The sequence below is a fragment of the Corvus hawaiiensis genome, chromosome 17, assembly GCF_020740725.1.
Source record: "Corvus hawaiiensis isolate bCorHaw1 chromosome 17, bCorHaw1.pri.cur, whole genome shotgun sequence".
Classification (NCBI taxonomy): Eukaryota; Metazoa; Chordata; class Aves; order Passeriformes; family Corvidae; genus Corvus; species Corvus hawaiiensis.
In genome coordinates this window covers 3423687-3444483 of record NC_063229.1, presented here as the reverse complement: position 1 = coordinate 3444483, position 20797 = coordinate 3423687, and the positions used below count along the sequence as shown (strand labels likewise).

At 54.5% G+C, this 20797-nt stretch overlaps 1 protein-coding gene across 1 annotated transcript; it reads right to left on the bottom strand.

The window, feature by feature from the left end:
- Nucleotides 1-791: 791 nt before the first annotated feature.
- On the bottom strand, nt 792-19488 carry LOC125334972 (centrosome-associated protein CEP250-like). Its single transcript, XM_048322212.1, has 23 exons — nt 19065-19488; nt 18130-18177; nt 17736-17983; nt 17127-17280; nt 15487-15680; nt 14999-15126; nt 14639-14808; nt 13724-13903; nt 12980-13114; nt 12560-12703; nt 11823-12103; nt 10465-10624; nt 9585-9888; nt 8834-8988; nt 7625-7891; nt 6992-7120; nt 5414-5586; nt 3988-4115; nt 3628-3797; nt 2713-2892; nt 1969-2103; nt 1560-1703; nt 792-1103 (listed from the first exon to the last, which is right to left on the bottom strand). The coding sequence occupies exons 1-23, from the start codon at nt 19077-19079 to the stop codon at nt 819-821; spliced, it is 3927 nt and encodes a 1308-aa protein (XP_048178169.1). The 5' UTR covers nt 19080-19488; the 3' UTR covers nt 792-818.
- Between the last annotated feature and the right edge of the window lie 1309 nt (nt 19489-20797).

The following is a 20797-nucleotide window of genomic DNA, read 5'->3' as shown; positions in this document are numbered from 1 at the left end:
CAGCACCCTACAGCCAGCGGATCTCGGGGAAGTTCCCTAAGATTTACCAGCACCCATCCTACTTCCAGCTGGAGAAACAAAGGCCAATAGCAGAAGCGGCAACAGAGCCTTGGAGCACAACCTGATGGAAGATGCAGCAACCTGCAGGCAAGCAAGAGTGCCCTGCCTTTTCTTTGTCTTCTTCTTGGAAGAAGAATCCTGCGGCACTGAAGACCGGCAGGACTTGGTCAGCTGGAGGAGCCCCGCCAACCTTGGTCTTGTTTCTTGCATTCTTTGCACAGTCAGTATTGCCTGTGACTCTGGAGGGACTCTGGAGGGACCCTGCTTGAGCCCCTCCAGGCACCTGGGGGCATTTTCTGAGGAACGATGCAACAGAGACATTCTTGGTTCTTGGGTGCCTTTGAGGGGAATCTGGCCTAGGTCAGCAATCAGGGCCTTGAGATGGTTCTGCCAAGCAAAGGCATCAGGCTGCCAGGCTGATCCAGATGCCAAAGGCTTCAAGTTACAGGACCCAAGGTGGAGCTGCTGGATGTGTCCAGCTCCTTACACTGCAGCTTGGGCAGTGTTAGCACACCCACCTCACAACAGAACACACCCCCAGAGGGAAAGAGCTACTCCAAAAGCCTTTGTCTTCAGAAAAACTCTAACTGAAGGCTTGAAAGAAAAGAAAATGAAACACAACATCCAGACAACGAGACGCGTCTGCACGGAGAGTTCAGAACTCTGCCACGTAGGAGATGCTGCCAGAGCCCCTGGCAGGTGCAAAGATGGCAAAGAGGGAATCCATTCCCACAAGGCAGAGCCCCACAGGCTTTCATTTACCTGGCTTTTTCCTTCTCCAGGGCGTCCAAGGAAGCCCGAAATCCTGAATTTTGGCGTGCCACTTCTTCCCATTGACTCCCTTCCAGCTCCAAGTTCTTCAGGTGCACTTGCAGCTCCTTGTTCTGATGTTCTGCCTCCTCCAGCATCTTCTGGAGGTGCTCAACCTCCAACAGCTTCTGCCTTGACTGCTCCTGGGCCCAGCTCACATCTTGCTGGGCTCTCTGAACAATCGTTGCCTGGGACTCTCTGGAGGCTGCCAGCTGAGATGTCAACTCTCCCACCTCCAGTCAAACAGAACAAAGCAGTCAGAGGCTACAGCCACAGCCTGTCACTGCCAGCCACAGCAGAGGCTGTGAGAAAAGGCAAAGGCCAACTTTCCATTTCTCCCTGTCCTCAGAGCACCAGATTCACAATGCATACACACAACTTGTTTCAATCTCTACGTGGCCCACCAAGGGCACCTGAAAAAGCACCTCCCACACCAAGGCTAGCAAGAAGAGGCCAGCAGGAATCCATGCTGATGGTTGCTGGCCAACAGCCCAGAGGACTAGCCCAGCTGTCCAGGGCAGCAGCTGAGATTCAGCAGAGCACTGAGGGTCCTGCAGAGCAGCTGCCAAGGAGCCCAGAGCACGAGGCAGCCCCAGGGACCACCCCAGCAGCTGCTGCTCTGCCATGGAAAAGCAAGAAGGGCACAGACCCCCTGCTGGATGCTGCAGTGCCACTGCTGTTTCACTCACCTGCTTTTGTAGAGCCTCCCTCTCCACAAGGAAGAGATTCATTTCCTCTTTGATGCCTCGTAGTTCTTCCTCGTGCCTCTTCTGCGCTGCCTGGATTTCCCTCCGAGCTTCCTGCAGCTCAGCTTGCAGCTTTGCCTCGATGGTCTGGCAACAAAATGCAGAGCAACTTCCTGGGACCTGCCCTCAGGCTCAGCTTTTCCCACTTGCTGTCTCAAAATCCCATTCCTTCAGCGACTTCTTTTGGCTTCTCTACCCAGCTCTGCTTCCATTGCAAGCCTTCCTTCCCGGGCCTGAGCTCTGGAGCTTGCCAGGCTCTCTGCTGCCAGGGCCTGAAGCAGCCCTTGCCTCCTCACTCCCAGCACCTGCCTTTTGTGCCCCTGCACTCTGTTCCCTGCCTGCTCAGACTTACCTGCCCCTTCTCTTGCTGCTTTTTCACCTCCTGCCTGAGCTGCTGCACCTGCTGGCAGGCTCGGCTTAGCTGTCCCCGAGTTTGGAGCAGTGTCTCTGATAAAGAATTCTTCTCCTTCTGCTTTTCCAGCAGGACCTGCACAGAAGGAAAGAGCAGAGGGCTTGACACTTGCCCTGCAAACTCTGTGTGCCAAGAGGCAAAGACTGATGGGCTCACGCGCTCTCAGAGCACTCGGCTGCTGCTCCCCTGGGCCACTGTCTGCCCTGGGGGGGACACAGCTTCCCACGAAGTGACTTAGAACACAGCCCAGGAGACATCTCTGGGTTGCTGTTCAGAAATACTCCAGGCGAGTCTTTAAAAAGATTTTTCTCTTGTCAGCGTTCCTGCTGCGCCCTCCCTGTGCCCACAAAAGAAAAGTCCTACAAACTCCGTTTGGCTATGGACACCGACCAGTGCACACCAAAAGAGGACCCGTAAGAGAACAGTGCAGATCCTCCGAGGTAAGTCTTGGAAAAACAGAGCACAAGAGCAGCACAAAAATCCCAACGGAAAGCTGATGTTTCTGCCTGGCTTCCTAGGAGAGGGCTCATTCCTGGGCCCAAAGATAGCCCTGTTCACCTTTCACCTCCCCAAATTCAATGTAGAAGACATGGAGGGCATGCTCCACACAGCCCCATAGCCTGCCATCTCCCACAGCTCCAGCCTTGCAAAAAATCACACCAATTCTCCTTGCACAATCATTACCTCTCGCTTGGCATTTTCAAATCTAGTTCGTTCCTCTTCTCTTTGAGCCTGCAGGGTGGCAACTTTCTGCCTCATCTCAAACAGCACCTTCTCGTGCTCCTGCTCTCTCTCTGCCTTCTCTTTTCCCCATTGCTGCAGCGTCTCCTGCATCTCTGCATGGTGCCTTTCCCGCTCACTTGCCTGCGGAGGGGAGGAAAAATCTTCAAGTTGCAGTCCCCAGGCAAGCTCCTCGCTGAAAAACGTGAAGCTTCATCCCTCCCACAAACCCCAACCTGAAAAGACAACAGCACTGGCTCTCTGCTCTCCAGAAACCGTGTCCTGTCAGGGAATTTAAAAGGAGGCTCAGCAGGTGCAAGAATCACAGAACCATGGAATCATTTCTGTTGGGAAAGACCTGCACCAGCATTGAGTCCAACCATTCAGAAAAGGAGGTGTCACCTTCTGGCACCCTGATGCCCCAGTCACAAGCACTGAAGGACCGGGGCCTGTTCCATTTGCTTCCAGCCCAAAGCTAATCCCTCTGTCCACCGTGGGAGCACAGCAAGACAGGAACCGAGTTCCCACGCCTGCAGCCAGCAGCACTGTTGGCATCTGCTCCACGCTGGCATCTGCTCCGTGGCAGGTGGGACTCGGGGAAGATCCTGCCCTGGGCTGCCACGCTTTGGGTGGGCACTGCCCAAGCTGCTCTGGAACTCGTCTTACGCCCTCACGGAAGCCGTGGCTGCATTTACTGGCCCAGCACCATCCTGGGGGTCTTCACGCGCCTCCGAGTCTGAGCCGCCGCCTCTCCTGCCCGGCCCAGCAGTGGGAGGCCTCTGGCAGAGGATTGCTGCCCTTTCACACCCTCAGGCTCTGCTGGTGCTAAACCAGCCCCCAGGGCCGGCTTGGACAATTCAGAAGCCTATTGTCACCTACCAGGTCTTGCAGGAGCTTGTTTATTTCCACCTGCTGAGCAGTTCCCTGAAGCCTGAGGCTTTCCTGACGCTGCTGCTCTGCCTGCAAGAGCTGTTGCGCTGTGTCTTCCTGCTCCTGCTTCCTGAGAGCTCTCTCTGCTTCCAGCTCACGTTGGAGGCACTGCACTTCTCCTGCAAACATGACCAACAGCAAGATTCAGAGTCTTTACTGCCTTTACTGACTCAGGCCCTTCCAGTGTCGGCGTAGGAGGGCCCTGCCTCCAGCCCCACCGCTCCTCAGAAGCCCTGCAGACAGAGGAGGCTTTACAGCAGCTTCTCTAGGCAGGGGCGGCACCACAAACAAAGCACACGAGGTTCTCACCTTGGAGCGCCTCCTTGGCCTGTGTGACTGTGAGCACTTGAGCCTCCAGATGGTTGCTGGTGATCTCCAGCTGAGATATCTGCTGCTGAGCAGCAAACAGGCTGGATTCCAGGCTCTCCTTCGCTGACCTACAGGTTGCAAATACGGAGAGACATGAGCTGCTCGCTCCTGACACTCCCAGGCAGTTATTCCAGGACAACGTGGCTCAAGGTCCCCAGGCCTGAGAATGCAAAATGGCTCGCATGGAAACTTGTACAGAGAAGGCCCATTTGTGCCATTTCAATAGCAAAGCAGGGCCCTCTGAGGGAGTGCCCAGGCCTTCCTTATGGCCTGGCACAGCACAGACAGCCCAGCCCAACGTGACCTCAACAGCCGAACCTTCAGCTGCTGTTCCTGACCTATGACCCTGGCTAGCTGTGCCCACACAGGCTGGGCCGACGAGCAAAAGCCCAGCCTCTGCTCACAGCCCTTCTCTCATCAGCACTTCCAAGCTGCTCTGCAGGGGGACAGAACAGACTCTCGTCCTGGCTCACCCCTGACTTGTTAACTCTCTTCATCATGGACATAAAGGTACATAATTTTCCAGACACCCTGTATTTAAGAGACTTCAAGAACTACTTTGCATGATACAGTAAAATCTCGTGGTCGTGGCAGCACTTGTAAAAATTCAGAACACTATGTTGTCTGAACAACAACTACCTGAATGCAGAGACTGCAGTTTAAACTCCTGCATGGTCAAGGAATAGACTTGCCACCTTTATTTTAGTGTTGCCAGCTAAGCAGGCAGTAGCCCAAGTCTTGTCCTTCTTTGGAGAGTGAGAGGGACCATCCAAAGGGACCTTGGCAGGTTTGACAGGTGGGTGCCCATCAACCCTCAGCAAGAATCACCAGGGGCTGTCAACAATTCCAAAGAGGTTTCCCTGCCGCTCTCTAACCAGCTCTAGGTCCTGCCTCACACTTCTCAAGAGTGTGCTTGGAAGCTGAAGGCCCTCAGCATTTTCAGCAGGAGCCTCTGGCTTCCCCCTGAATGGCAGCGTGCTACTGCCAACATCCCAAGGTCAGAGCCTGGAATTCTGAAGATGAAGCTTCAGTTCTGAAGATCAGGATTGTGTCAAGCTACTTAGGAAGGAAAGAGGGATGTTCAATGCCCAGAACAAGGAACTAAACCCAAGAAAAACATGAGGTTTCACTCAACAGCTGCATGGTTTAACTACTACTCAATTCAGGGCCGGGTGGCTTGCTTTTGACTTCCCACACGAGTGTGCTGGGCGGCACAAACAGAAGCCCAAGGCTCATGACAGCTTTGCTGGCTTTAGATGTCAGAAAAATAACCTTCACATTGTGGCATATTTCTTTTTCTTGAGACTTCCATCTTCTGTCCATGCAAAGTAAAAGCATCCGGAAAGGGTCTCCTCCCTGCCTTTACCTGGTCTCTGCCAGCTGCTTGGAAAGGTCTTGTTGGCGACACTCCATGGCTGCCAGTCGGCCTTCAAGGGCAGCCTTCTCCCGGCCCAGCAGCTCCTTCTCTCTGCGCACCTGGGCCAGTTCCTGGTGCAGCTGCTCCAGAGCCCTGCTCGACGACTCTTGCTCCTGGGAAACCTGGAAGCAGGACAAGGTACAGCTCAAGCCCTTCCTCAGGAGCCCTGTGCAGAGCCAGCCAGTGCCACCTTGCAGGCAGCCAGAGGACAGGGAGCTCCTGTGCTCTGGGCTCAAAGTTTCACAGCATCTGCCCTCTGCAGCTCCCATACCCTGGGCTGCCAAAAGCCTCTGGCACTGTTTCCTTGGAAGTGCTGTGTCAGGCCCTGCTGGCTTGCCTGGCACCGGATTGCTCCTTCCCGAAAAACATCCCTGCCCCAAATTCTGTGTGCTAACCCAAAAATACTGCATCTTCCACAACTGCCAATACACTTTACTCTAAGCACCAGCAGTGCAGCTGCTGTTCAGCCCTCGCTACAAAACTCTGCTCACTTCAGTCCATCACTCTGCTCACCCCCACGTGTTGCCTCCCCTTGCCTGGGCACGGGAGAAGCAGATCCCCATGCCCAGCTTTTGGCCTGGAGCTGATCTGAACAGCAAGCTCCTGCACAGCCAGCCCAGGGACAGGGAGCAAACTCTCCCTCTCCCAAACTTCAGAGCATTCCAAACGGGAGCAGGGCACAATGTGAGCAACGAAGCCCAGGGGGAGAATGAGCCTTCAAGCACTGCTGAGGCCTTGAAACTCCAACTCTTCTTTCCTGACACCACGGGCTTGTCGCTGCTGGGCTGGCTGGCAGCAGAGAGCCACCTCCTGCTGGCTCTGCAGCGGCTGCAGCCACAGCAGCTCCAGCACGGTGCCCTCTGTCTGCTCTGGAGCAGAGGAGATGCCAGCCCTGGGAGCAGCGCTCAGGGCTTGCCTGGCTTGGGGAAAACAGCTCAGCTCACAGCTGCTCCTCTGCTTTCTGAGGGACATGTGCTTTGCCAAGGGCTGTGTTCCTCCCACCAAGGAAGACGCTGTTCTCACCTGTCCAGAAGTCGACCTGCTGTGCTGGGCAGACTGGGGAGCATCCACTCTAATGGTACCCGAGAGATAGACTTTCCTAAAGATTCTCTGGACACTCCTCCCTTCAGGTTCCACCTGCATGTTGGATGGGAGAAGGGGACACAGAAACCTGTCAGCAAACATGGGGCAAAAGGACCTCTGGACATCAAGGCGAGGAGATCTCTGCTCAGAGACCCTCAATTGCACCAGACAACACTGGGGGCAAAGAGCTCTCGCTGGGGGCTGTGCAGGAGAAGCCAGTGTGTGTGCGGGGACACGGGGCCAGGGAGGGAGGCAGCGGAGTGAAGGTGCCTTTGTGAAAGCCATGGGCTGCCACAACAGAGAGAACAAACAAAAGGGTGCACCCACAGCAGGGACAGGGAGAGGCAAGGAAACAAGCAGAGGACTCCAGAGCACTGCCTGGGCACACGTGTCATGCTCCAGAGGAGCCTGAGGCTCTGCAGAGGCAGCGAAAGCCCACTTTACCTCAAAAGTTCTCCTGAGCTCACGCTTCTCTGGCTTGTCTTTTGCTGCTGCTGCAACCTGGTCCCGCACACATTCCACACCCTTCCTGGAGCGCTCTGACAGCCGCTTCCCTTCTGCTCCAACAGCCTGCTGGGTATTCAGAGAGGAGATGATTCCCTTATTTCAAACACCACAAGAGCTGTCCCTCAGATATCTCCACCTTGGGAAGCATCCTCAAAGCTCCAGCAGTGCAGCTGCTCTTCAGCCCTCGCTACAGAACTCTGCTCACTTCAGTCCATCACTCTGCTCACCTGCTCCATTCCTTTCCACACCAAATCCAACCCCCACCTGTTGCCTCCCCTTGCCTGGGCACGGGAGAAGCAATTCCCCATGCCCAGCTTTTGGCCTGGAGCTGATTTGAACAGCAGCTCCAGAGCTGCATCAGTCGTTCCAGGCGTGCCAGCAAACAATCTGGCAGCCAATGGTCTCTGGCTGGAGCCAGGCAGACACACAAGGCTGCCTGCTGCAGCCCGGGCTGCTTTGCCCAAGCAGGCCTAGACGGACAGGGATCTAGAATCCCACCTCTTCATGGGAAACTTCACTGGAATCACTGAGAGACGTTGACGTGGACTGAAGATCAATGCCAGTGCCTACCTGGGGATGACTCTTTCCCTTCAGGAAGGCCAAGCGTTTCTTCAGAGCCTCTTTGGCAATTTTACCCTTGGCCAGTGGAGCACACAGGATTTGAGTGTTCCCACTGCCTTCTTTCAAAGCAGCAGCCATATGCTCCAACTCTTCCTGTTTTCCTTCATTTTCAGTGTCCAATTGTTGCATTGTTTCCTTTCTTGGAATTTCAGGTGTTTTCATTTCATTCTTCTTTTTCAGATCTCTCATCTGCTCCTCATACAGTTCCCGTTCACGCTGCCAAAACAGGGAGGTCACTCATTCCCTCTCTGGGTTTGCTTTTCATACCAGATCGGGACTCCTGCCACAGGCAGGCAAAGGCTGCCCCTCTCTCTCTGCCTCTCGGGATGCCTCAGACCTTTGCTGGGGCCACCCTTGACGCTGAGTCTTTCCCAGCTCACTCAGCCCGTCCCAGCTCCCTTTCTGCCCTTCCCCGACCTCTTGCAGCTCCACTCGAGTGTTCCTTTGGGGAGCAGCTGCCAGAACTGCAGCCAGGATTCCAAGCCCATGCTAAGCAGGATTTAGGCAGTGCCTAAATGAGGATGTGCTCTCCATCAGGGAGAAAGGGAAGAGCAAACACCCCCAGCAATTCATTCCCTGCAGTTGGGCTGACAGGAGTGGGTTTTGAGCTCTCCTGTGTAGAGTTTCCATGGCACCATCCCCGAGAGCCCCACTGCCCTCTCTTGGAGCAGCAACGGCCACATCAGTCTGTCATTCTCTGCTGCCACTCAGGACGAGTTCTCCCCTTGCAGGCACACGTCCTTATCTGCATCAGCACTTTGCTTTTCTCTCTTTTCTCCCCACTGGCTGCTCTCTGATGGCCAAGGCCAAACACCTTTCTATTAACAGCAAACTTGGCCTTCTCACCCCTCGTTCCAGGTCCAGGTATTTGAAATCTGAACGTGGGTTTGGACATGAGGAATTGCCCAACCCATGCAATGTCCATAGAGACAGTGTGGACATTGAGAACTACAGCTTGTAGGGCACAAAACTCCAGCATGGAGGAGAACCAGCAGCCTCAGCACTAACTGGCTTTGACATGACTACGACATCTTTTCCTCCTTATTCAGAAGAATGCAATTTGACAAGTTCAACTGCAAAGAGGTGCTCCTTAGAACTATTAACACAAGGGCCAAACATAGCTAGGAAATGGCCCTTCATGGCATCTGCCGTTCTCACCAGCACATCCTTCCTTTCCTTCTCCAGGCTCTCCAGTTTCCTCTGCAGAGATGCCACCTCCTGATGAAGAGTCACAGCCTCTTCCTTCAGGGCAATGGCCTCTTTCTCCAGGGCAGTTTCTTGACAGGTCTTCTGGTGTTCTGCCCTCCACATCGCTGCAGCAGGAAGGAGAAGGAGAATGAGAACAGCAAAGCAAAGGCAAACTGATGTGCATCCTGCAGGGACAACAGCACTGTCTTCTTGGCCTGCCTGTGTTTGCAGGCCCTAAGGCCACAAGGGCTTCCAAAGCTGACAGAAATGAAGGAGAAAAAAGCAGGAATCAAAGGGGTAAGGTTCAGAGGAATAGGAAAGTGTCTTTGCTCTTGGGCTTGTGCAGAGTGAGCAATCCAAGAGAGACAAAGGAGCGGGGATGCCTGTGCAGCCCTGCTCCAGAGAGGCCAATAGCCTGGAGGCTCTGGCAGGGCCTGGAGTTGGGGGGAATCGAGCTGAGGCATCCAGCTACAGCTCCTCAGCACAGACACAGCACCTGAAAGGCACCACCTGTGCACGGGATCAGCCATAGCACAGCCAGATGGCACTGCCAGCCACGGCATCTTTCTCGAGAAAACGCTTTCACTGGCACTGGATGGATAAATCTCCTGCTGGTTGTTCTTCCCCTCTGCCATCTCTGGGCACTTTTGCTCTGCATGGGATCAGAGATCCCTGCTGGCGAGACAGGATGGGGCAGTGGGTGCGAGAGGAGAAGCTCTACCTTGCTCACTTTCCTCCAACTCCTGCTGCAGCTCCTGGTTGCAGGCTCTGAGATTGTCCCACTGAGCCTGTGTCTTCCTCAGCTCCAGCTCTGAGGTGTTAAACTTTATGGCCAATGAAAGTGCTTTGTCATCAGAGCTCTGGAGCTTCCTACGCAGCTCAGACACCTCAGCCTCCAGCACCTGCACAGAGTCCCTCAAGCTCCGTTCTCCTGCTCGGGACTCCTCCAGCTCCTGCAGCAGCTGCTTCTCTCGAGTTGCCTGGGTAGCCTCCATCTCCAGCATGGCATCCTGCAGGGTCCACATCTGGAAGATGGATGCACAGAGCCTCAGGGACAGTGCTGCTCCTGAGGCAGCAGAGCAGGCAGTAGAGCAAGCAACAAAGGAGAAATGACTTCAGGCAAAACCACGCCCAAAACAGAAGGCACAGAGCCAAGGATTCCAATGGAAACAAATGTCCTGAAAACAGGGAAAGGGAGCCAATGCGCATCCTTGAGGCTGCAGCTCCGAACACCAGCTGAACTGGCTGTGGTGGAAGTGCCCTCCCCAGCCTGCCATAGCCACGTCTGTGTGCCCACATTGCTCGGTGCCCAGCACAGGCACCAACTCCATCTGGGACAACACTGCTAACAGAGGGATGGAGAAGCTCCAGAGGAGTCTGCTGCTGCTTCTCCTCCCACATTTCCTGCTGGGACCCGGGAGAGAACGGGGGAAAACATCGGCAGCAGACACCAGATCCAGCCTTGGCCTGTGGGTGCAGCAGCACCCCGGGGCAGAACACGGCAGCAGTGGATGCTGCTGGGAGGGGAAAGCAGTTGGGGCCTCCAAGCCAAAAATGATGATGTGTGTCCCTGGAGAAGAGGATGTCAGGGCACAGATTACCTGGATGTTGAGCGCCAGCAGTTGTCCTGTGCGGTTTGAACAGAGCTGCTCGGCCTCGTGAAGAGCAGAACGAAACTGAGACACCTGATTGTTCAGTGCCTGGTTCTTTTCTTCCAGTGTTCTGAGGCACAGGTTCTTTTCCTCCAGAGACAGAACCAGCCTAAAAGGGAAGCATGCAACTCATTACTACACGGTATCACATTTTAGGAACTCTTAGGACTCGCACCACCTCGGGGAAAACTGCTCTGTCTGATGAGGTTTGTCTAAACAACGTGGCTGTTTGCTTGTTCCCCCTGCAGTCACAGCCCAGCATGTGCCCACTCTGCTTTTATTCATGAAAGAATGGGGAGTTCCTGCCTACATGTCCCACCTTCTTCTTGAGATGGGAATGTGAATGCAGACCTAACAAAGTCTTGCAATGAAGAGATTAGGGGAGAGGAAGAGTTTTCTTCTGACTACCCAGGCTCCAAGGGGGAAAGGTTTGGTCAACATGGAAGAGACATTTCCTTGCCCCATCTTGTATGTCCAGGTAGGAGGAGCAGCACCCTACAGCCAGCGGATCTCGGGGAAGATCCCTAAGATTTACCAGCACCCATCCTACTTCCAGCTGGAGAAACAAAGGCCAATAGCAGAAGCGGCAACAGAGCCTTGGAGCACAACCTGATGGAAGATGCAGCAACCTGCAGGCAAGCAAGAGTGCCCTGCCTTTTCTTTGTCTTCTTCTTGGAAGAAGAATCCTGCGGCACTGAAGACCGGCAGGACTTGGTCAGCTGGAGGAGCCCCGCCAACCTTGGTCTTGTTTCTTGCATTCTTTGCACAGTCAGTATTGCCTGTGACTCTGGAGGGTGGCAGGGACCCTGCTTGAGCCCCTCCAGGCACCTGGGGGCATTTTCTGAGGAACGATGCAACAGAGACATTCTTGGTTCTTGGGTGCCTTTGAGGGGAATCTGGCCTAGGTCAGCAATCAGGGCCTTGAGATGGTTCTGCCAAGCAAAGGCATCAGGCTGCCAGGCTGATCCAGATGCCAAAGGCTTCAAGTTACAGGACCCAAGGCGGAGCTGCTGGATGTGTCCAGCTCCTTACACTGCAGCTTGGGCAGTGTTAGCACACCCACCTCACAACAGAACACACCCCCAGAGGGAAAGAGCTACTCCAAAAGCCTTTGTCTTCAGAAAAACTCTAACTGAAGGCTTGAAAGAAAAGAAAATGAAACACAACATCCAGACAACGAGACGCGTCTGCACGGAGAGTTCAGAACTCTGCCACGTAGGAGATGCTGCCAGAGCCCCTGGCAGGTGCAAAGATGGCAAAGAGGGAATCCATTCCCACAAGGCAGAGTCCCACAGGCTTTCATTTACCTGGCTTTTTCCTTCTCTAGGGCGTCCAAGGAAGCCCGAAATCCTGAATTTTGGCGTGCCACTTCTTCCCATTGACTCCCTTCCAGCTCCAAGTTCTTCAGGTGCACTTGCAGCTCCTTGTTCTGATGTTCTGCCTCCTCCAGCATCTTCTGGAGGTGCTCAACCTCCAACAGCTTCTGCCTTGACTGCTCCTGGGCCCAGCTCACATCTTGCTGGGCTCTCTGAACAATCGTTGCCTGGGACTCTCTGGAGGCTGCCAGCTGAGATGTCAACTCTCCCACCTCCAGTCAAACAGAACAAAGCAGTCAGAGGCTACAGCCACAGCCTGTCACTGTCAGCCACAGCAGAGGCTGTGAGAAAAGGCAAAGGCCAACTTTCCATTTCTCCCTGTCCTCAGAGCACCAGATTCACAATGCATACACACAACTTGTTTCAATCTCTACGTGGCCCACCAAGGGCACCTGAAAAAGCACCTCCCACACCAAGGCTAGCAAGAAGAGGCCAGCAGGAATCCATGCTGATGGTTGCTGGCCAACAGCCCAGAGGACTAGCCCAGCTGTCCAGGGCAGCAGCTGAGATTCAGCAGAGCACTGAGGGTCCTGCAGAGCAGCTGCCAAGGAGCCCAGAGCACGAGGCAGCCCCAGGGACCACCCCAGCAGCTGCTGCTCTGCCATGGAAAAGCAAGAAGGGCACAGACCCCCTGCTGGATGCTGCAGTGCCACTGCTGTTTCACTCACCTGCTTTTGTAGAGCCTCCCTCTCCACAAGGAGGAGATTCATTTCCTCTTTGATGCCTCGTAGTTCTTCCTCGTGCCTCTTCTGCGCTGCCTGGATTTCCCTCCGAGCTTCCTGCAGCTCAGCTTGCAGCTTTGCCTCGATGGTCTGGCAACAAAATGCAGAGCAACTTCCTGGGACCTGCCCTCAGGCTCAGCTTTTCCCACTTGCTGTCTCAAAATCCCATTCCTTCAGCGACTTCTTTTGGCTTCTCTACCCAGCTCTGCTTCCATTGCAAGCCTTCCTTCCCGGGCCTGAGCTCTGGAGCTTGCCAGGCTCTCTGCTGCCAGGGCCTGAAGCAGCCCTTGCCTCCTCACTCCCAGCACCTGCCTTTTGTGCCCCTGCCACTGCCCTGCACTCTGTTCCCTGCCTGCTCAGACTTACCTGCCCCTTCTCTTGCTGCTCTTTCACCTCCTGCCTGAGCTGCTGCACCTGCTGGCAGGCTCGGCTTAGCTGTCCCCGAGTTTGGAGCAGTGTCTCTGATAAAGAATTCTTCTCCTTCTGCTTTTCCAGCAGGACCTGCACAGAAGGAAAGAGCAGAGGGCTTGACACTTGCCCTGCAAACTCTGTGTGCCAAGAGGCAAAGACTGATGGGCTCACGCGCTCTCAGAGCACTCGGCTGCTGCTCCCCTGGGCCACTGTCTGCCCTGGGGGGGACACAGCTTCCCACGAAGTGACTTAGAACACAGCCCAGGAGACATCTCTGGGTTGCTGTTCAGAAATACTCCAGGCGAGTCTTTAAAAAGATTTTTCTCTTGTCAGCGTTCCTGCTGCGCCCTCCCTGTGCCCACAAAAGAAAAGTCCTACAAACTCCGTTTGGCTATGGACACCGACCAGTACACACCAAAAGAGGACCCGTAAGAGAACAGTGCAGATCCTCCGAGGTAAGTCTTGGAAAAACAGAGCACAAGAGCAGCACAAAAATCCCAACGGAAAGCTGATGTTTCTGCCTGGCTTCCTAGGAGAGGGCTCATTCCTGGGCCCAAAGATAGCCCTGTTCACCTTTCACCTCCCCAAATTCAATGTAGAAGACATGGAGGGCATGCTCCACACAGCCCCATAGCCTGCCATCTCCCACAGCTCCAGCCTTGCAAAAAATCACACCAATTCTCCTTGCACAATCATTACCTCTCGCTTGGCATTTTCAAATCTAGTTCGTTCCTCTTCTCTTTGAGCCTGCAGGGTGGCAACTTTCTGCCTCATCTCAAACAGCACCTTCTCGTGCTCCTGCTCTCTCTCTGCCTTCTCTTTTCCCCATTGCTGCAGCGTCTCCTGCATCTCTGCATGGTGCCTTTCCCGCTCACTTGCCTGCGGAGGGGAGGAAAAATCTTCAGGTTGCAGTCCCCAGGCAAGCTCCTCGCTGAAAAACGTGAAGCTTCATCCCTCCCACAAACCCCAACCTGAAAAGACAACAGCACTGGCTCTCTGCTCTCCAGAAACCGTGTCCTGTCAGGGAATTTAAAAGGAGGCTCAGCAGGTGCAAGAATCACAGAACCATGGAATCATTTCTGTTGGGAAAGACCTGCACCAGCATTGAGTCCAACCATTCAGAAAAGGAGGTGTCACCTTCTGGCACCCTGATGCCCCAGTCACAAGCACTGAAGGACCGGGGCCTGTTCCATTTGCTTCCAGCCCAAAGCTAATCCCTCTGTCCACCGTGGGAGCACAGCAAGACAGGAACCGAGTTCCCACGCCTGCAGCCAGCAGCACTGTTGGCATCTGCTCCACGCTGGCATCTGCTCCGTGGCAGGTGGGACTCGGGGAAGATCCTGCCCTGGGCTGCCACGCTTTGGGTGGGCACTGCCCAAGCTGCTCTGGAACTCGTCTTACGCCCTCACGGAAGCCGTGGCTGCATTTACTGGCCCAGCACCATCCTGGGGGTCTTCACGCGCCTCCGAGTCCGAGCCGCCGCCTCTCCTGCCCGGCCCAGCAGTGGGAGGCCTCTGGCAGAGGATTGCTGCCCTTTCACACCCTCAGGCTCTGCTGGTGCTAAACCAGCCCCCAGGGCCGGCTTGGACAATTCAGAAGCCTATTGTCACCTACCAGGTCTTGCAGGAGCTTGTTTATTTCCACCTGCTGAGCAGTTCCCTGAAGCCTGAGGCTTTCCTGACGCTGCTGCTCTGCCTGCAAGAGCTGTTGCGCTGTGTCTTCCTGCTCCTGCTTCCTGAGAGCTCTCTCTGCTTCCAGCTCACGTTGGAGGCACTGCACTTCTCCTGAAAACATGACCAACAGCAAGATTCAGAGTCTTTACTGCCTTTACTGACTCAGGCCCTTCCAGTGTCAGCGTAGGAGGGCCCTGCCTCCAGCCCCACCGCTCCTCAGAAGCCCTGCAGACAGAGGAGGCTTTACAGCAGCTTCTCTAGGCAGGGGCGGCACCACAAACAAAGCACACGAGGTTCTCACCTTGGAGCGCCTCCTTGGCCTGTGTGACTGTGAGCACTTGAGCCTCCAGATGGTTGCTGGTGATCTCCAGCTGAGATATCTGCTGCTGAGCAGCAAACAGGCTGGATTCCAGGCTCTCCTTCGCTGACCTACAGGTTGCAAATACGGAGAGACATGAGCTGCTCGCTCCTGACACTCCCAGGCAGTTATTCCAGGACAACGTGGCTCAAGGTCCCCAGGCCTGAGAATGCAAAATGGCTCGCATGGAAACTTGTACAGAGAAGGCCCATTTGTGCCATTTCAATAGCAAAGCAGGGCCCTCTGAGGGAGTGCCCAGGCCTTCCTTATGGCCTGGCACAGCACAGACAGCCCAGCCCAACGTGACCTCAACAGCCAAGTCTACATCTGAAAAGCACAGACGATAAAATAAATCCCTGCACAGTGCTTACCACCTTTATCATTACAGCCCTTCAGCCCTGTCCCGCCCAGGGTCTCCTCCCTGCCTTTACCTGGTCTCTGCCAGCTGCTTGGAAAGGTCTTGTTTGTGACGCTCCATGGCTGCCAGTTGGCCCTCAAGGGCAGCCTTCTCCTGGCCCAGCAGCTCCTTCTCTCTGCACACCTGGGCCAGGGCGTGCCCTTGGCCAGAGGATTCCTGGTGCAGCTGCTCCAGAGCCCTGCTCGACGACTCTTGCTCCTGGGAAACCTGGAAGCAGGACAAGGTACAGCTCAAGCCCTTCCTCAGGAGCCCTGTGCAGAGCCAGCCAGTGCCACCTCGCAGGCAGCCAGAGGACAGGGAGCTCCTGTGCTCTGGGCTCAAAGTTTCACAGCATCTGCCCTCTGCAGCTCCCATACCCTGGGCTGCCAAAAGCCTCTGGCACTGTTTCCTTGGAAGTGCTGTGTCAGGCCCTGCTGGCTTGCCTGGCACCAGATTGCTCCTTCCCAAAAAACATCCCTGCCCCAAATTCCGTGTTGTCACCCAAAAATACTGCATCTTCCACAACTGCCACTTGGCGAACAAAATGTCTATCAGGATCTATTCCAGTGTTGGACATTTCCAGGGTGGTTGAGGAAAGCAATTTTGCTTGCTGAAGCAAGTGAAAATTCACAGGGTTTCTCCTTCTCGGACAAAACCCACAGCAAAGTGTCCCCTCCTCCAGTGTGCAAAGCAGCTCTCTGCAACGAGGGCATGCCTGGCAGGGAAACGGCTCTTGTGGTGAGCAGTCCTTTAGTGACTGATGGCAGTCTGGCTGATGTGGCCAAAGCAGACTCTATTTGTGCAGCAGTTCACACCAACAATACCATTTACTTGTCTTACACAAAGAAGGTGTCTCATGGCCCTTGCTGGTATTCAAGCCTGAAGACTACACTGTGGTTTTGAGCTTTTGTCTTCAAAAGCAAAACCTCTGCTGTGTATTTGCCAAACCTACCACATACTCCAGAACTGAGACTGTCTGACAGAGACCATCAGAAACAAACCCTTCTCTCACAGCTCTCCTGTAACACCCAATCCAAACCTCCCCTGGCACACTTGGGGCCGTTTCCTCTTGTCCTGTCCCTTGCTCCCTGAGAGCACAGACCAACCCTCACCTGGCTGCACCTTCCTGTCACAGGGATTTGGAGAGAGCGAGAAGGTGCCCCCTGAGCCTCCTTTTCTCCAGGCTCAGCCCCCCCCCAGCTCCCTCAGCCGCTCCTTGTCACACCTGTGCTCCAGACCCTTCCCCAGCTCCGTTCCCTGTTTTAGAGGCTCTGGGGCTGCCCAAACTAACAAATTTTGCAGAAGCATGTAACCCTTTGCTGATGAACATGCATATGCCTGGCTAATAAATGCGTGTGCCATCTTGAGCCAGGTGTGCACAGCAGTGTCCCTCTCTTCTCCTGCCAGAAACAGCATCTGGCCTGATCTGGCTGGCACAACTGCCACTCTCACAGGTGCTGCCTAGGAATAAGGTGTCCAGAGCCACGGTAACATCACGCCCCTCTTGCTCCAGCAGCTCCCTCTGAAGCTGCAATTCCTCCAGTGCCTGCCTGTTGACTTCCAGCTCCCTCTGCAGTGATGGGTCTTCTCCCTCGAGTGCACCAAGTCCTCCACTGTACAAGAAGGGGCAAGACAAGTTTTCAATGGAAAACCAGCCTCATTTGCAAAACCAACCTCCATCCTGTCCTGCTGCACCGCCTTTTCCGCCTGGGCTGACGCTTCCTTCAGCTGCTTGCTGTTCTTCTGGCGCAGACTCAAGGCTCCTGCTGCCGGGATTCCAGTGCATTGCTGCACATTTTCCTTGGACTTCTCAAGGTTTTCACAGTCACTGCAGAGACAAGGCTCAGTCAGAAGAAGGAAGAGGCCTGAAGAGCCATCGATCCCATTTTCAACCCTCCACGATGGAGCTGGGGGCAGTGGGCTAAGGAAGACCTTGCTCTTTCCCTCCCAAGGAAATCCTCAGAGGCAAAGGGAAAGGAAGGCAGGATTTTGCCTTCCTTCAGTGAGAAGCAGTGGCTGGACAGGGGCACCCAAAGAACAGAATTCAGGGAAGCAGCACAGTGAGAGGAAGGAGTATTCGACTCCAACATCGCTGTGCATCTCCCAGGCAGCCTTGGGAGTCACAGTAGAGCATGAAAAGCCCTGACAGGACGATGCTCGAGAGCCACACTGAGGCCTACACATGGTAGGGCAGGTGAGTTCTTCGCCCAGAACACCTCTGAACGCCCAGACCTGGACGCAGATTGCCTCTGGAACGCAGGAGGAGGAGGAAGAAACACTCACCTTCTGATTTCTTCCATCAGAGAGTCTATTTGCTCCTGGTGGCTTCGGAGCTTCTTGCATTGCTCCTCCATTTTCTCAAAACCTCGCTGCAAGCGCTCACAATTCTCTGTGGCTTCCCAAACCAATTTAAAGGGATGCTGTGCATCAGTGGATGTCAGAGTTGAGAGGCTGTTCCTGGAGGCTGCATGCTGGGAACGGTCAGTGCCGGTGATGGAACTGGCCATGCTGCCACTGCCGTCTAACAGCACCTGAAAGCCCACATCCAGCTGTTAGTCAGGTACTCTGCTCCTATTCCAAAGTACCACTGAGATGCCTCTTCTGATTCCACAAGAACCAGTGTCCATTCGTGGAGGACCAGTTTCAAATCCGAGCCAGCTCAGCGCAGTTTACTCACCTCAGGGGCTCTGGAGAAACGTCCCTGGTGAGAAAGGCCTCGAGCTCCCTGGAAGAGCACAGGGAAGAGCACACTCAGACTGCATGGCTGCCCCTGAGGCAGTTGCCTCTAAATGCTTCCCAGCCTGGAATTCCAGCTCAGCTCCTTCCTCCCCTCCTTGGGAATATTTTCAGCCCAGTAGGTTGACAGCAGCACAAACAAACATGCTGGAAGGTGTCCCATCACTTCTTAGAGCACCACAAGGGGAATTGCCCAGAGCCCCATCCAACCTGGTCTTGAACACTGCCAGGGATCCAGGGGCAGCCACAGCTTCTCTGGGCAACCTGTGCCAGGGCCTCAAGCAGCCTCACAGGGAAGAATTCTCTCCCAATATCCCATTAAACCCTGTCCTGTCCCTGCAGGCCCCTGGCTTAAGTCTCTCTCCAGCTCTCTTCCAGCCCCTTCATGCATTGGAAGGTCACCCTGGAACCTTCTCCAGGCTGGACAACCCCAACTCTTGCATCCCTTTCCCTTGGCACAGGTGCTGCAGCCCTTGGAGCATCTTCCTGTCATCCTCGTGGCCTCCTCTGCCCCACCAGGGATCATCTTGGAGATGTCTGGGAGAAACCCATTCTTGTCTCCGGGAAGCGCTCAGGCTGCGCTGTGAATTGGGCTGAGGGGAAGGCAATGAAAGCTGCTCCCTTGTTTGTGCCCACACCCTCCAGTGGGACAAGGACGGAGGAGGAGATGTGGGTGTGCTCTGGGATGGCCAGGAGCCCCCCCATTCCCTCCCAGGCCTGTCCCCACGGCCAGCACCAAAGCTGCTGCCAGCTCCGGAACAGCCAACTGTTAATCCCTTGCTATTCCCAAAGGGAACTGTTCCCAGTGGCACAGCCCAGGCCCACCCAGGCCCCTGCTGGGCTTGGCACAAAGAGGGCAGCAGCTCTCTCACTCACCCGCCGGGTCTCCATCTGCCCCTTGGCACGAGCAGTGACCAAATGTCAGTGTCCAAAGGCCGTTGGCCTTTGCAGGGTCTAAACCCCAGTGTCCAAAGGCTTTTGGCCTTTGCAGGGTCTAAACCCCAGTGTCCAAAGGCTGTTGGCCTTTGCAGGGTCTAAACCCCAGTGTCCAAAGGCTTTTGGCCTTTGCAGGGTCTAAACCCCAATCTCCAAAGGCTTTTGGCCTTTGCAGGGTCTAAACCCCAATCTCCAAAGGTTGTTTGACTTCACAGGGTCAAACCCCAATCTCCAAAGGCCGTTGGCCTTTGCAGGGTCAAACCCCAATATCCAAGGGTCGTTGGCCTTTGCTGGGTCAAGAGCACAAGATCAAAGTGCTGTTGGCCGTTGCAAGGTCAAAGCCCCAATGTTCAGGAGCTGTTGACAGTTGCCAGGCTGCACACCCCAACATTCCTTGGGCTGTTGATGGTTGCCACGGTGCAAACCCCAGCATTCCATGGGCTGTTGATGGTTGCCTGGCTCCAAACCCCAACATTCCATGGGCTGTTGATGGTTGCCAAGGTGCAAAGCCCAGCATTCCATGGGCTGTTGATGGTTGCCAGGCTCCAAAGCCCAACATTGCAGGGGCTGTTGATGGTTGCCACGGTGCAAACCCCAACATTCCAGGGGCTGTTGGAGAGGCCCTCCCCTGGCTCTCCACCCATCCCAGCTCACTGCTGCCCCGGCACCTGCACCATCACCCCCACATCCCCACAGCCCAGCTGGGCAGCTGGGCAGGGACCTGCCTCGTAACATGAGTTCAAAGTTGCTGGCCCAGACAGCATCAGTTTTAAGGCTCAGCATTCCTGAGACCCGCATGCTCTTTAGGGATGCGCTTAGTTCCTGAGTCACAGGAATTCGTCTGTCTCCCCTGACAAAGGGGAGGTGTAAGAAAAAGCCTAAAAAGGTTCTTGGTGCTTACAAATATTCATGGAAAGTAAAGCTTTGCATCTAGAACAGCCACATGAGGAGGAAAAATGGTGTTTCAGGGTCTTTTCAAATTCCTACAGAGAAACGCCAAGAGTTGCAGTGTTTAAGGCTCATAAAAGAGATTAAGAATCCCAAGACAGACACAAGTGCATTTTTTTCTCTGCTCTCTGTTTGGCAATATATCACTAGGTCTTCTAGGCAGAAGAAAAGTCTTGCTGCTTATTTCAAAGATTCCTCGTGTCTTGGGGTGACCTTATGATGTGTATCCCATATCGCTGCCTATGCCCAGAAATTAATTTCTATGCCTCTAAACTGAGCACAACTTTTTCAAAGCAGTTTGCAGCTTGTTCAAGGTCACACACAGATAGCGGGTTTTTTTCCAGCTGCAGCAGGGGAGGGAGGAGGCACCCGGCTTGCGGCTTCCCGGTCAGCTTTTGGCCAGTTGCTCAGCTGCTTTTTCTCCGGAGAGAGAGTTGAATTATTTTTTCCTTCCCTGGAATTTCGGACTTTCTCCCTTTTCCACTGGACTGCTACAATATTAGAACACATCAGGAGGACCTTCCACCGAGTGCAGAGGGCCTGGCCCTGTGCCAAGCCCCAGCTCCGAGGAGACCAACAGGAGGACTCTAACAGTTTCCCAGGTTTTTTCTCCACAGTGAGAGATTTTATTATTTAGCATTATTTTCCTTTTCCCGTGTGTTTGTTAAAGAAATAGTTTTATCTCCTTCACTTTCCTTCGAGGAAAATTTATTTTTTCCCGAACC

What these genes read in the sequence shown, in the direction of transcription:
- LOC125334972 (XM_048322212.1), bottom strand. An exon ending in AGCAGCAAGAGAAGGGGCAG is followed by an intron (nt 12,704 to 12,979) that starts GTAAGTCTGAGC and finishes TTTTGTTGCCAG; the next exon opens with ACCATCGAGGCAAAGCTGCA. An exon ending in TGCTGGCGCTCAACATCCAG is followed by an intron (nt 9,889 to 10,464) that starts GTAATCTGTGCC and finishes TCCATCTTCCAG; the next exon opens with ATGTGGACCCTGCAGGATGC.